Consider the following 15,668-nt stretch of genomic DNA (forward strand, 5'->3'; position numbering starts at 1 on the left):
GAGGGGACATTAGACTGTCAATTTTAATAGTACCCAAAGTTTTCTCAAACATTTTCTCTTTTCCTTTTACTTGAAAACATTGAATACTTTAATTAAATCTTGACAGGTTGATTTAAACCAGCAGTGTCCAAACTTTTTAACCATTAACTTTAATTTAAACAAAAGGCATTTTTTTATTATCACTGTCAATGTACATAAATTTTCTCTTTGATTCACTTTGTCTGTCCGCTTGTCAGTCAGTTCGTAACCTATGTAGGAAATGTGAATTTCTCGGCTACTATTTTAGATAGACTGGTGATTTTTTTTGGTAAAGATGCATCTTACCAAAAGGCGACCAGAAAACAACTTCGTTAAAATCTGATCATTATGTTTAGCAAGCAAATGGCAGTCATTCAAGGAAACACGACGACTTTCATCCAACTCAAATCAAGATGGCGCCGAATTTGATGTAAATGATGAAATTTTCAGGTACAAACTGTTAATAGAGCGTTATATAGACTGGCTTTTATTTTTAACAATTTATCTCAAATATGTGCCTTGTCGAGCACAGAAACATCTCCCTTATTTTGAAATAAACCGATAATAAAAGGGAGAATGTAATTTTCTCTGCTGCTTTTTAAGATAGATGACTGTATTTTAAAAAAGGATTCTCTAAGCTAAAGAGCATTCACTTTAGATTTTACTTGTTCAGTCGGTTTGTCAGTCATATCACAAAAAATAAATATTAATACAAATGTGATGGGTTTTGTGATTTTTCTGAAAATTTATTCTTGATTTTTGACGACTGACATTGTTATGTTGTGTTGAGCTTTGGTACCTGTTTAAATACGAGCTTTTCTATAATTAGGGTCGGTCCTTCCATCCGTATAGGTTAGCTCCTTTCGTCAATTGAGACATGTTAGAATTGTCCTATTGATTTCAATTTTTGCATGTTGATGCCTATTACAGTTAGTTACGAATTAGATAGCGTAGCAACTCTTTAATCGTTACCAGAAAGTCCGTACCTCCATTTAAAACATGCTGATTTTTTACTTTTTAGACATCATTTTTTGTATGAATAGTTATTAAAATAGACATGTTAGAATTATCCTATCAATTTCAAACTTTGTATGAAGATCCTTATAATAGTAAGGAACAATTTAGAAAGAGTAGCAATTGTTTGTTTATCCTTCCTTCTGATTTTAGAGCTTCACTTTTATGGATGTTGTCATCCTTGCTTGCACAAATAGTAAATAACTTTATTCAGGGAAAAAGAAGAAAGTATAGAAGATTTATCCTCTTATTCACCCAGAAAACATCATACTAAAACTGACAGGTAATAATCCATTAATTGTTTAATTGATACACGTATTGATATATTGACAGAGGAAAATTTTTAAGCAATTTAGGTTGCTATAATGTAGAACTCATTTAATGGACAGTTCATTCATCCAGGAGGAGGGGAGTGGATGGGAGTTACCGTTATTTTAGCCAGCTGGGAGTATTATTTATTAGAGTACATGAAAATCTGCTGCAACATCCAAGTGATTAAATATAGATTAATTCATTAGGATAATAAAATAATCTTTTTTGAACTTAATTTGCAAAAGCCTGTTGGGCGCTGAAAACCCTTCCTCCCTCACCTATAATTGAAAGAAATGTAAAGTAAGGTATAGATTAATTTTTGTTTTGTTTATTACTTTTGGGCAGGTTTGGTTAGGTTTTATTAGGTACTGAGTGCACCTAAGGGTTAGGACACTACATATATAAAGGCCCCATAGGTATTTCCCCCCTCCCCTCCAGCAGGGGTTAGGCATTGGGGGGAAAACTACCCTCATTATTTTCAATTTGCTTAAAAATAGAGATGGTTGGTTCAGTGCTCAACTGGCATTTTGAGGGAAAGTACGATTTTCGTGTAAACGCCAAAATGCGTTGTTGTGTTATTGATTTCATTTCAGAATTGGTTGATTTTGTCTTTTACTTAGAATATTGTCTGCCAATAAGTTTTTAATTTTAAAATTTTTCAATTGATTGATTATTGATGAATCTTTGTATCAAGTTTAAATTAGATTGGAAAAGCATAAATGCATGTAGGAAATACTTTTCAAACAATTTTAGTATCAAAGCTACTCTATAACAAGGCTTTGCATTTTTTCATTAAGGGGGTGGGGGGAATGGCTTAGTAGAATTAAACCCCACACACACCCCCAAAAACATATTTTTTACTTTTCTCTTTTAGCTTTTTACAAATAAATGACGTATTACTGTTTTATTTAGAATTTTATGAACTTGTAGTTGCTGCACTGCTTATGAATAAAATTTACTTGTCAATTCTTGAAATATTAATTTGAAATATTAATGAATTAAATTACGTTTTTCGTTTTAATTTTTTTGTTGTTAATTTATTTAATTAATTTTGAATCTTTCTGAAACATAAAAAATCTTAGTTTTAAAAAAATTATGGTTGTAACTTTGTAACTTAATATAAAACCACAGAATATTATCTTTGAATATAACACATGAAAAATCCCCCCCCCCCTTTAATCTATTTTAAAATAAAGGGGGTAGGGAGGTTCGAAATTTCTGTGCTCGACTAGACACTTTGAGGGAAACAATTGTTTATTTGAAATAATTTGTCACCACCCAGAGAGAGAGAGGACAATGGGCTGTTAATTGCACTGGTCCTTAAAGTCCTAAAATACAGTTTTCTTATTCGTTGGCTTAACAACTTTAAGGACTTTAGTGAATAGGTTGAGTGTTTAAACGTTTCAGACACTAATTTTAATCTACAGAAGGGGTAATTTGTGTATTATCTTTGGGATTTACATCAATTTATCAGTCATTGTCTTATCCTTTAGATCCCTGGTCGCCACGACCAATAATAAACTTTTACTAATTGTAGGTCAGATGATGAATATAAGCCAGTGAAACAAGATTTGTTTGGAAGACACCTGAGCAATGATGAAAGTTTAGGTTAGTTTACTATAAGCCTGGAAAACAATATTTTACTATAAGCCATTGGTACGTGGCAGATTAACTTTACTTTATAATCCAGTAAATAAATTTAATATAAACTAAAGTAATTAGTAAGAGCTAAATCCAAATATATTGTTAGTTAGATTATAAGAGACGTGCAGAATGGAATATCTACTCCTCTAGACCCCAATTTAAAAAAGCAAACACCCACCTAATTCATCCTCTGAATAGAGCAAATGGGGGGGGGGGGTGTCAAGGTAAAAAAGTCAATTTTCACTTAAATGTAGGAAGTGGGGTGGGGGGGGGGGGGGGTAAAAATATCCAATTTGCCAATTCAGGAAAACTTTGTTGACTTTTCAGTGGTTGGGTGAACCCCTTGACTTAAAAAAATACTCTCATGCTGTCTATTAGACACCCCCCTAAATTTTACACCCCTCTACAATTTTGGTTAAAGGGGTGTGTCAAAATTTTCTAGTGCGTTTTGCTCACCCCCGGCCCATTGCAGTACACTGTGCACGCCACTGGTTGGATTTTTAAGTAATTTCCCTAAAATTGTCTTGTCAAACACCGACCTTTTTTTAAAAAATGAATTAAATATAAGTGGGGAGGGGTAATTTTTTATTTGTAATTCTTTGGGTCAGGTTAGGTTAAGTATCCTCGTTGTGGTTAAGGCATAGGGAGAAAACTTATGCCTCCTTTAAAAAGATCTTCCAAAACATAGGAGATTTTCAGTGCTTAATAGGCACTTTGAGGAAAAGCACCGGTTTTAGAATTATTTGAAATTTAATAATAATAATTGCGTGTAATTTTTTCTGTACAACCATTGTTTTATACAATGACGTCATTGGTCCATAATAAATTGCTTGTGTGTATTATTATAGGTTTACTTTATAAATACAATGTAAATTGTAGCTAGGTAAATTATATAACATTTATTATAATCATGTAGTATTATAGACGTCACTGGAGCACTCCCCCCCCCCTCCTTCTTTAATAAAAAATTGAGAATGACGGGGGTAGGGGAAATTTTTTCCTATATGCCTAACTCCTGCGAGGACCCTAACCCTGCAGAGCTAAAAAGTACCCAACATTACCTAACCTAACCGCACCTAAAGTAATGTCCTTATTATTATTAATCTATTTAAAAAATAGGGGGGACTTTTGGAAAACTACTTGCTTTTTCTAAAAAATGGATGATGATTTTGGTTATGGAAATTTGCACGGTTTGCACCCAAAATGTTTGTAGGTGTTTAAACTACATGTAGCAATCAGAGATCTAAATGGATAAGACAATGGTCGATAAATTGATGTACAATGTACATTGTACATCCCCAGTGGTAATTTACAAAATTACCCCTTTAGTGTATTAAAGTTATTGGTTTACACTCAAATTTCAACCAATCCAATCCAACCAATCAAAATTCACTAGAGTTCTCAAAGTTGTTGAGCTACCAAATAAGAAAACGTTATTATAAAACTTTAGAAACTAGTGTAAAAAACAGCCCATTTTCCCCTCTCTCTCTATGTAGCAATACTAGATGTACAAATTGATCGAAAGCTACCGAGGATAGATGCCTCGTGGTTTTTTGGTTACTTTTAAAAATAGGCTTTTAGCTGCAAACCATTCATCTATTTCTTTGTGTAGATTCCCCTAATCATGTTTAAGCTTATATTGATAATAATTTGTTATTTTCTTGTATATATTTGATTTTGTTTTACAAGTTCTAAGAATTTACTTAATATTTTCTAAATGTGCTAATGTGCTTGAAGGCATTTGTTATCTTTCACCTAAAGTATATATCGAGTACTTAACCCTTAGAGGCAAACCATAACCCAGTATGACCTAACCTAACCTGACCTAAACTAACAAACAAACAAACAAAAAACCATCAACCCACTTTTTTCAATACAATTTTTTGCCCCAAGAAGTTTGATCAACCCATTTTTGGGTATTTTAGACTTAAAAGAAAAATTTAAAAAAAAATTTGGGGGGGAGGAGGATTTTGTTTTTGGGGGGGGGGTTTAGTCGACCCCACTATTTTAATTTTAGTTTTAAGAAGAAATTTTTTTTTTTTTTTGGGGGGGGGTTTAATTTTTTTGGGGGGTTGGGGGTGTCCCACCCCCCTAGAAAATAGTTATAAACCTTCCCGGGACCTATGAGAAGCTACCCTGCAAAGGAGAACCCGATCGGTTGAGCGGTTAGCGAGATCCTTCGCTACAAACATACAAACACACAAACACAGAAACATCCTGTTACTTTATTATAAGGATATTTCAAAATAAGGAGAGGGTTGGACTAGGCACTCTGAGGGAAACCGGCAGAAATGAAATTAGTTAGCTATTTTCACTCATCTATAATACAAAGTAGCTTGATGTCTGTCCGTCCGTCCGTCTTTCCCTTAAGATCTTGGTAACCACTGAACCGATCGGATTCTACTTTTCAGGATATATACCCATTGGTCCTGTGGTGGTTTTAAGCTATTTTCCTGGGGGGTGGGATACCCCCAACCCCCCAAAAATGAAATTTCCTCCCCCCCATCAAAAAATTTTTTGGGGGGAGAGTATGGTTCGGAGCATCAGAATTTTTTTTTTTAAACTACCTCATGGGGCAAAGCTAGTGGGTAAAATAGTCCTTGTCTATTGAAAGGCAATATATAACTTGAAAAAACCAGGGAGGGAGGGGATATTGGGCTGTATATTACACTAGTCCAAAATTATTTAACATAATGTTTTCTGTTTTGTTGGCCTAACAACTTTTGGGACATTTATTGAGTTTCCATTGGTTGGTTCATTAGGTTGAGTGTTCAAACATTTCAACTGCTGATATTATAATCTACTGAAGGGTTAATTTTTTGTATCATCATTAGGAATGTACAAAAATTTATCGGCCATAGTCTTATCCCTAGATATCCCTGTGAAAGAATACAAAACCCAAATATTGAAAAAATATATATTCGGTATTTTTCTATTTGTCAACCCATCTATTTTATGTGGAAAATTACTGTATAATTGGAATTAAGGGACTGTTATCTTCCATGAAAATTGTGCAACGATTTGAACAGCCATTAACGAGATCTTTTAAGACATGCAGACTGAAAGAAAATATCTCTAAGTGGGGAGGGGGGGGGGAGTTACACTCCCCAAAAATAGTTATAAATCTTACATGGACCTATGAAAAGATTCACTAAAAAGGTTAATCATATATGTAGGTATAGTGGATAGCGAGATTCTTCTGTACAGATAAACACATACATAGTCATCCCATTACTTAAAAGGTTTTCTTGTTCACTTTATCCCATGAAATGTCGTTTATTCTTTACAGTAATTACAGTAATAATTCACTTCTTTATATACAACTATTCTATTTGTCCACAATATATATCAAGAATTTTTTGGCATTCAGGGTTAGGACAATGGATCATTTTATTTTTTAAAAGCGAAGCTTTTCTATAATTAGGGTCGGTCCGTCCGTCCGAGATAGATAGCTTTTATTCGTTAATTTAGGCATGTTAGAATTGTCCTATCGATTTCAAACTGTCGATTCCTGTAGTAGTTAGGTACGATTTAGAAAGCGTAGCAACTCTATAATCATTACCAGAATGTCCGTACGTCCATTTTAAACATGTTGATTTTTCTAATCTTTTAACAGCAAATTTTTATGTGATTTAATTATCCGTTTGATCTGATTTTTGGTATATTGATTCCTGGGACAACAAAGAACAATATTTTAAGCGAAGCAACTCTATAATCAAATCCTAAAAATGTAAGTATGTCCATAAGCTCAATAAACATTATCCTGTATCAAGAAGTTTTTCAACAAATTTACTTACAATTTTGCTTCGACTCTTATACTTTTATATTCTGATAATTCAGTTTAGACATTATAAAAGTGTTAATGTCCGTTTGTCATACCGTTTCAATGCTTCGCTTTTATGGATGTTGTCATCCTTGTTTCTATAATTTTTATGTTAATTTCGTTGAAAGCGCGCCATAATGTGATACGGTACATGATTTTTCAGTGTGGCTAATGGATATGAATCGGATTTTTGATACTAAAAATAATGTATTGCATCGTATTATAGACAGCTTTACGCAAATAGTAGAATGAAACATTTTAGAATTAATTTATTTTTTATTGGTCATTGGGCTGTTTAGTGCTTATCATACTTGTACCCAAAGTTTTTCAATTCCTAATTTGGTGATTTAACAACTTTTGAGACTTGTAGTAACATTAACTTGAGTGTCCAAACGTTTCTACCACTAATTGTAATATACTGAAGGGGTAACTTTGTTCATTAACATTGGAGATGTACATTAATTTATCGGCCATTGTATTATAACTTTATATCCCTGGAATCCATCCACACGCAAAAGCAAAGTTTCTGTAGTCTTGGGACATAATATGAATTCCGTCGCTATCTAATATGGCAAATATTTAGGGATCTAAAGAGATAACACAATGGCCGATAAATTGATTAACATCCCCAATAATGATACACAAAATTATCCTTTCATTAGATTTAAATTATTAGTTAAAATGTTTGAACACTCAATTTAACGATTCAACAAAAAATAATAATTCACTAAAGTCCCCAAAGTTGTTTAGCCAAAGAAAACATCATTATAAAACTTTGGGGACTAGTGCAATAAACAGCCCATTGTCCCCCCCTCTCTCTGCAAATATTGCAATCAATCAATAATGAACCATATATTTTAACATTTATAAACGCATTAACCTTTTTTGTATACATGTACCTTTCAACAAATTTATTTCATTTTCGACTAGGAAGATTAAATTCAAAACTTTTATAAATATCTATCAGGAATATTTAAAAACGAACCCGGTATTAGTGTCGGACAAATTATCTTAGTGACGTAAAAAAATAGGATGTGTCGATACTACTAGGATTTTTAAGAATTGTTAATAAAGGCCTGAAATCAAGATTATATGTGCTTTTAAAAAATATTAAAAATATTTCTAAAAATTCTACATTATTTTTGCTCACTTTTAAAAAACAAAATCAACTTTTTTTTATTTTTTTTTTATAAAATTATCTTTCAAAATTGAAATAAGATCTATCAGCTGATATTGTACTTCTTACATAACTCAAGAGTTGACTTACAATGTGTAAATATTTTATAGATTATTTAGCAAAATAATAAAAAACCTATATGTAATTTCGTGATTAATAATTGGCTTAATCTTACATTAAACATTGAATGATTTTAAATAATTTTCAAATATTTGCTTTTATAATTATACTTATTGTATAAACCCCTCATAAGTAAGCGCAAAATGCTATATATTTTATCACATATGAGCTATTTTTTAAGCCAGCTTTTTAGTCAAAATTTCAAACCAATAACAATTAAATCAAAAGATATTAGGTTAAAACTATATATAAACGAGAGTAAAGAAATAAGATATTGCTATCAACAACAACAAAAAAGGGTTTTGTCTAGTTTTTGGTAAAAATAACGCATATGTATCATTTTAAATTAAAGCTATCTTTTCAAGATTACATCTATAAATTCGTCTGTATTTTGTAACTTATACCTGTTACCATGAAAAATCAATTGATTTTCCATAATAATTTTATTTCTATATTAAATTTAGAGACAGCTAATTTTTCTTTAAATATAATGAGATGTTTATCAGAAATTTTTAATTAAGCATAATAATGTATATATAAAAAAGACAATTACGAATAAAAACAAAACAGTCAATTATTAGATTATTTATATCAATAACTTTAACGGAATTTGAACGTAATTGTTAAAAAGCTAGCTTAAACAGTTTTGCCATTAAAAAATAACCTTCTTTATGAATGGTACATTCTAACAAGGGTAATGATATCCAGTAGAGCAACATATTTAACAAATATGTCTTTAAATAATCAGTCTATTTAACAAATATCTTTTTAAAATGTATAAGTTATATTACCTCTCACAAGATTGTTTAGTCCTTTGACACTGTACATAATTATTATTTGATTGATCTATCCTTAATTTTTATTCATATTCAATTTTATTGTTTGTAAAATTATATAATACCTGTATTATAATACGGTTATTATTTTTTTTGCTATGTTTTTATAAAATAAATATCTAAAAAGAGGAGAAAAAGAAATGTATTGAGTCAGATAGTAGCCTTAACCTGTACAGCTTTATATTTATTTCATAGATAAATTGAAATTGAAATTAGTTAAAATTATTAATTGATTTTAGATTATTAAACAAGACATGTTAGAATTATCCTATCAATTTCAAACTCTTCATGATGATTCCTATGACAGTTAGGTATAATTTAGAAAGCAACTCTATCATTGTTAACAGAAAGTCAGTACGTCCATTTAAAACATGCTTTGTGTGTTTTTTTGGCTGCTATTGAAGAAAGACAACTGAAATTTTTAGTGAAAATGTCTTTTAAGAGGTGTTTTAATGTATTTTTTTTACAGTAGCTTTTGATGGATTATTTTAGGTTAGGTTAGGTGATTGCCCTGCAGGGTTAGGAAAATGGCCCCGCATGGATAAAGCCCCCCCCCCCCCGCAGTGGCTAGAAATAGGATAAAATCTGCTGTGAAAATACCAAGAAACGTCCCTTAAGAGGCATTGTCATGAAAGGGACTATACCCAAGATATATGTGCATCTACTTAACGACTTCCAAAATTTGAGGGTGCCCTCAAGTAATCACCCCTTCCCCCCCCCCCTGCATCTACTCTATACATTATTTTGTCTGTCTGACTGTCGGTCATGCTTAAAAAACCTTATTGTTGGAGAAATGTTATTTTCATGACTGCTTTTTTAGATAGCCAGCTGTAAGTTTTAGTCAAGATACCTTATATTTATACAGATCTGCTCCATATATTTATTGTCTGTCTGTCTGACAGATATACCTAAAAGGACAATTTAGTTTTAAAAGAAAAAAATTTAAAAAATGTTGGTGGTTTTTTTTCTAAGCGCGTGAGGGTGCAGGTACCCTATCCTAAAATAGTTATAAACCTTCCCATGACCTATGACCTATGTCCCTGCAAAGGAGAAGCATATTAGTTAGGAAGATCCTTCCATATAAATAGACACACACACACAAACATTCTTTTACTTTGATATAAGGATTAGCATTTTGTTACTGTATCCTATTACTAGCGGCTACGCCTTAGAGGCCTCTTGGGGCACTTGAGGAGGAGAGAGTCCAATTTAATAAACCAATTTATTTTTCTAGATTTTAAAAGAAAAAGACAAACAAACAAACAAAGAGACAGACAAACAGACATCCTGTTACTTTATTATATCCTATTATATAAATTAGTAAGCTAAGCTTTTTTTTTGACTGTAGCAACGGATCTTGTTAACTGCTGAACCTAAAGGGTTCTTCTTTACAGTGAAGCTTATTATAGGTATAGAGAAGTTTATAACTATTTAGGAAGAGGGCTCTCCACTCTCCAAAAAAAATAACACCTAGAAAAAAAGTACCATCTCCGCAATTTTACTTCTTTGTTTTAAAACTTAAATTGAAAATTGGAAGAATGAACTTTCTCCCTTACCACCCTAAAAGCTTCTAGTAATGTTACTGCTAGTGATAATATATTATAGTTTTTATCAACATAATATGCGGATTTTAAGAAAAATTTAATCAAATATGCGGACTTTTTTCAACCTTTTTTTGACAACATTTATTAGACATATTAGAATTATACTATTGATTTCAAATTTTGCATGGAAGTGTGTCCTTTTACTGTATGCTATATTTACGCAATTTTGCAACAAATTTATGTGCAATTTCATTTAGACTTCAAAATTAATATTCTGCTTATTAAGTTCTGACACTCTAGCTATTGTGCGTTTGTTCTACCTTCTGATTTTTGTGCTTCGTTTTTATGGATGTTGTCATCCTTGTCTAGAAAATACAAATTAATTAATCTATGGTAGAAAGTACAGAGAGTATAAATTATTTCCTACATTTTCTTTATCAATTATCAATCACCTCTATTATCCATCTCTTTTTTAGGGGTTACCTTTCCCACCTCCCCTCTAATCCCTCGTTTTTAGTTACGTCACTAAGATGATTTGTCCGACACTAATACTGTGTTCTTTAAAAACAGGTTGAAAAAGTAGAGCAGACTGTAATTCAGTAATAACACAGAAAATGGTTAAACTGTAAATTGCTTACAAGTGATTTTTAACAATGGAAGACTGATGGACGAATAATTTTAAATCTCGGGTAAGAGTGAGGGGAAAGCCTTGGACCAAAACTGGCACTTTTAGGACTTGTCGAAATAGGTTGTTTAGTCAAAGAGTTAGAGGTCTTTAGGACTTTTGGCGCGTTGTCATGCACATCATGGAAGACTTGGTCCAGAGATACGTCATAATAAGATCGGATCGTCAAACCTGTTGTCTACAGGTTATTAGGTAGCTATGCTATCACAATTTATAATTTACGTACTATATATGTTCAATGGTGTGATATTTTCTATATTTACTTTATGAACAAGCATAATTAATTAAGGTTTCATAAAATTCAAGCAATATGCAATGCCTCTTTATTTAAAGGAGTATGGAGGGGGCTGAAAAATAGCCTTAAACAATACCAAAACTATGTATATTAGTATAATTTAGTGACCAGGGATCTAAATGGATAAGACAATTGCCGATAAATTGTGGTACATAAATAACAGAATTAACCCTACAGTCGATAAGAATTAGTAGTTGAACTCAATTTAATAGTCCCCAATGTAGTTAAGAAACCGAATAAGAAAATGTTTTTATAAAACTTTGTAGACTACTCCTAAAAACAACCCAATGACCCCTCCCTCCCTAAAATAAACCTCATTCGCTACATGATGGTGAGAGTTTACCCGATTATTTATTTTTATTCTGAAATATATTTTGAAGCATAAAAATTGTTCCAGATGATATTGATCATAATACTTTTTTGAAAATATAAGAATCAAAATAGATTGAAACTTTAATATAAGTCAAATACGTTAATAAAGTCCAACTGCTATAATAAACTAAATGACTACAACATCCATATAAGCGAAGATGTAAAATCAGAAAGAAGGACAAACTAACATTAATTGTTGTAGAGAGTCAGAATTTAATAAGCAGAACACTAATTTATTAGTCTAAAATTGTACATAAATTTGTTGCATGTTTTCAATTGAAGTACGGACTTTCTGGTAACGATTATAGAGTTGCTACTCTTCGTCTTTAACAATATAATGAAATGAAATATTGCGGTCCTGACACCGTATTTAATGAAAAAAAATATCTAGTTATGAAGACTCATTTTCTAAGATAAAACATTTTTAAAAAGCTTCACTGAAAGGGAGAGCCTTATTTGTCCAGCAGTTTGAAAAAATGTTTTGGAATAAACTTATATATTATACCAATCATTGACTGATTTTAAAAAAATTAATAAGTTGTAGAATGTAATATCTTTAGTAGAACAATTTATGTCAAACTGATGCATAAGATCTCGCAAACCACTGGACCAATTAAACTCTACTTTTATTGGTATATACCAACTATTAATAGTAAGGTCTGAAGATTATTTGTTTAGGTGCTAGTTGGTCAGGACTGGATAATTCTAGCAGTGGATCTAACTTCCTTACAAAGATGCAGGTATAATTTTCAGACATAAGATATAGAGATAAAGAGGTGGAGAGAGAGAGAGAGAGAGAGAGAGAGAGAGAGAGAGAGAGAGAGAGAGAGAGAGAGAGAGAGAGAGAGAGAGAGAGAGAGAGAGAGAGAAAGCACCCAAAAATCTATTGAAGTATAGATCTAAACATCAATTATGTTCATATTTCTCTTATTTTATATTTATCTTATTTTCTTTTTCATCATTTTTAATTAAATTTGTATTTTAGATGTCAAATAGTTCCTCAGCTTCTTCTAGACACTCTTCCAACTCTTACACACACAACACAGGTTAGTTTCAGCTTCTTTTAGACACTCTTCCAACTCTTACACTCACAACACAGGTTAGTTTTAGCTACTTCTAAACACTCTTCAAACTCTTACTCACACAACACAGGTTAGTTTCAGCTTCTTCTAGACACTCTTCCAACTCTTACACACACAACACAGGTTAGTTTCAGCTTCTTCTAGACACTCTTCTAACTCTTACTCACACAACACAGGTTAGTTTCAGCTTCTTCTAGACACTCTTCTAACTCTTACTCACACAACACAGGTTAGTTTCAGCTTCTTTTAGACACTCTTCCAACTCTTACACTCACAACACAGGTTAGTTTTAGCTTCTTCTAAACACTCTTCAAACTCTTACTCACACAACACAGGTTAGTTTCAGCTTCTTCTAGACACTCTACCAACTCTTACACACACAACACAGGTTAGTTTCAGCTTCTTCTAGACACTCTTCCAACTCTTACTCACACAACACAGGTTAGTTTCAGCTTCTTCTAGACACTCTTCCAACTCTTACTCACACAACACAGGTTAGTTTCAGCTTCTTCTAGACACTCTTCTAACTCTTACTCACACAACACAGGTTAGTTTCAGCTTCTTCTAGACACTCTTCCAACTCTTACTCACACAACACAGGTTAGTTTCAGCTTCTTCTAGACACTCTTCTAACTCTTACTCACACAACACAGGTTAGTTTTAGCTTCTTCTAGACACTCTTCTAACTCTTACTCACACAACACAGGTTAGTTTCAGCTTCTTCTAGACACTCTTCCAACTCTTACACACACAACACAGGTTAGTTTTAGCTTCTTCTAAACACTCTTCCAACTCTTACACAACACAGATTAGTTTCATCTTAAAGAAACTAATTAACACGGTGCAGTGTAGAAAATATCAAAACTAAATTTGTGCATAGTCCTATAGGGTAATTAATCTTTCGTAAATTCTTGTTTAGGAAGTTTTTGCAGTGGGAGTGTAACAGCTTCTAGGTCAACTCTTAGAGGTAGAAGCTTCTCATCAAACAGTCTTAATAACAGCAGGTATCAAAAGTTTAATGGGATAGGTAGAATGTTTGTCTGTTTGTACTAAAAAATACTACCAATATGGCTCTCCTTTACAGTTAATCTTCCTAGGAAGGATTTCTTTATATCTACTTTGAGGGAGTATATCTCCACCCTTTAGAGATATAGCCTCTAGAAAAAGTTACTTATTCAAAAATGTTTTAGTTTTTCTTTCTAACATTGAAATTTAAAAAGATGTTTCAACCAAGATTTACACAAAAAAACATTAATTTTAAAAAATTTCTTAAGATCCCCATCTCGAGATCGACGTCTATCAGCAGGTAGCTTCAGCAGTGTAAACTCAATGCCTCACTCTCCTGGACATCCTAGAAAGGTATTACTCAACTTTACTAGTATAAACTCAAAGCCCTGACTATCCGAAAACCAACTTCTGTTTAATTGTGTTAAATAAATGCCCAACTCTACTTAAAAGGTTTTGCTAAATGAACTCAATACCCTAACAATCTGGAAACCTTGCAAAACACCCTAGTATCTCTAAACTTTAGTAGAGTAAACTCTCTACCCCATTCTTATGTATGTCCAAGAAAGGTCCCACTCAACTTTAGTAGAGTAAAATCTATACCCCATTCTTTTGTATACCCAAGAAAGATCCCATTCAACCTTAGTAGAGCAAACTCAATAACTCTTTCTTCTTAAGACCTTAGGAAGGTCTTACTCATCTTTAGTAGAGAAAACTCAAAACCTTATTCTTTTGAACACCTTACAATCATATAATCATATTACTCAATGGGGAGGGGGGTGACAGTGTTCAATATGAAGGAAAACACAGAAAGTTTGCTTCCTTTATTTTTCAACAATTTATATTTAAAAAATCTTTTAGATTAGGTATTCTATTATTTTTCTTTGTTGATTATAATTACTATTATCCTAGGTGAACAGTTCTAACAATGTGCTGCTCCCTGGACTTGGCGGTCAGAACAAACATGGACACAACTCAAAGCAAAAGAAAGCAAAACCAACAGCTGTCAGCAGCAGCCAAAACAGCAGCCATGGCAGCTTTAAAGGAAGCACTCAAAGCAGGATCAGCAGCCGAGCATCTTTTTCATAAACATTACTGTAAAAAAGATAGTTATCAAATCCATATTTTTGGTCCCAAAGGGCCAAAATCCAGTTTTACTAAATTTATCTCTAAAAACCACACCCCTCCCCCCCCCCCACCCCCTTAAAAAAGGCTCAAAATTGTTTCACATAATTAAATATTAAAAACTACATAATCATTATCAGGACAAAATATATTATTTTCTGCATGTTTTATGTTCAATATTAAATTATAAGTGTTTTTAACATTGAAATATAATGATATTTGGTTTTTGTAGTTATTTATAATATCGTATTATAGACAATTTTTCCGCGGATAGTGAAATAAAAAATAAAGGATTAATTTATAATCTTTAAGTATTTCCTATAAAGATTCTCTATAATACGAAACAGTGCATAATTTTTCAGTATGACTCAGAACCGGTAATAATCCAGCGGATAGGAATCAACTATCAATTGCAAATCTAATATATTCACAATCTACTCATTTAAATGTTTCATTTTAACATACTCAAAACTAACAAGGATGACTAAATCCGTAAAAGCGAAGCTGAAAAAATCAGACAGACAATTGAACAATGCATTCAAATTTAACATTAATAATAAGTTTACATACAAATTCTATCCTAAAGTTATTTAAATACAGGATGCCTAATTTTTGC

The 15,668-nt window shown here is 32.1% G+C and overlaps 1 protein-coding gene across 1 annotated transcript in view; it reads left to right on the forward strand.

Annotated features, from left to right (window-relative positions):
- LOC145335383 (uncharacterized) overlaps positions 1-15,104 on the forward strand; it is a 38,482-nt gene extending 23,378 nt beyond the window's left edge. Inside the window, exons 5-12 of the mRNA XM_080181132.1 lie at positions 375-468; positions 1,247-1,315; positions 2,882-2,952; positions 12,519-12,580; positions 12,826-12,886; positions 13,842-13,926; positions 14,197-14,281; positions 14,840-15,104. Of these exons, the coding sequence (XP_080037258.1) occupies positions 375-468; positions 1,247-1,315; positions 2,882-2,952; positions 12,519-12,580; positions 12,826-12,886; positions 13,842-13,926; positions 14,197-14,281; positions 14,840-15,016 (704 nt within the window). The 3' untranslated portion in view covers positions 15,017-15,104. The remainder of the gene's footprint in view (positions 1-374; positions 469-1,246; positions 1,316-2,881; positions 2,953-12,518; positions 12,581-12,825; positions 12,887-13,841; positions 13,927-14,196; positions 14,282-14,839) is intronic.
- The last annotated feature ends 564 nt before the right edge of the window (positions 15,105-15,668 follow it).

This window comes from Acartia tonsa, chromosome 13 (assembly GCF_053477335.1).
Source record: "Acartia tonsa isolate MP-2025a chromosome 13, ASM5347733v1, whole genome shotgun sequence".
Lineage (NCBI taxonomy): Eukaryota > Metazoa > Arthropoda > Copepoda > Calanoida > Acartiidae > Acartia > Acartia tonsa.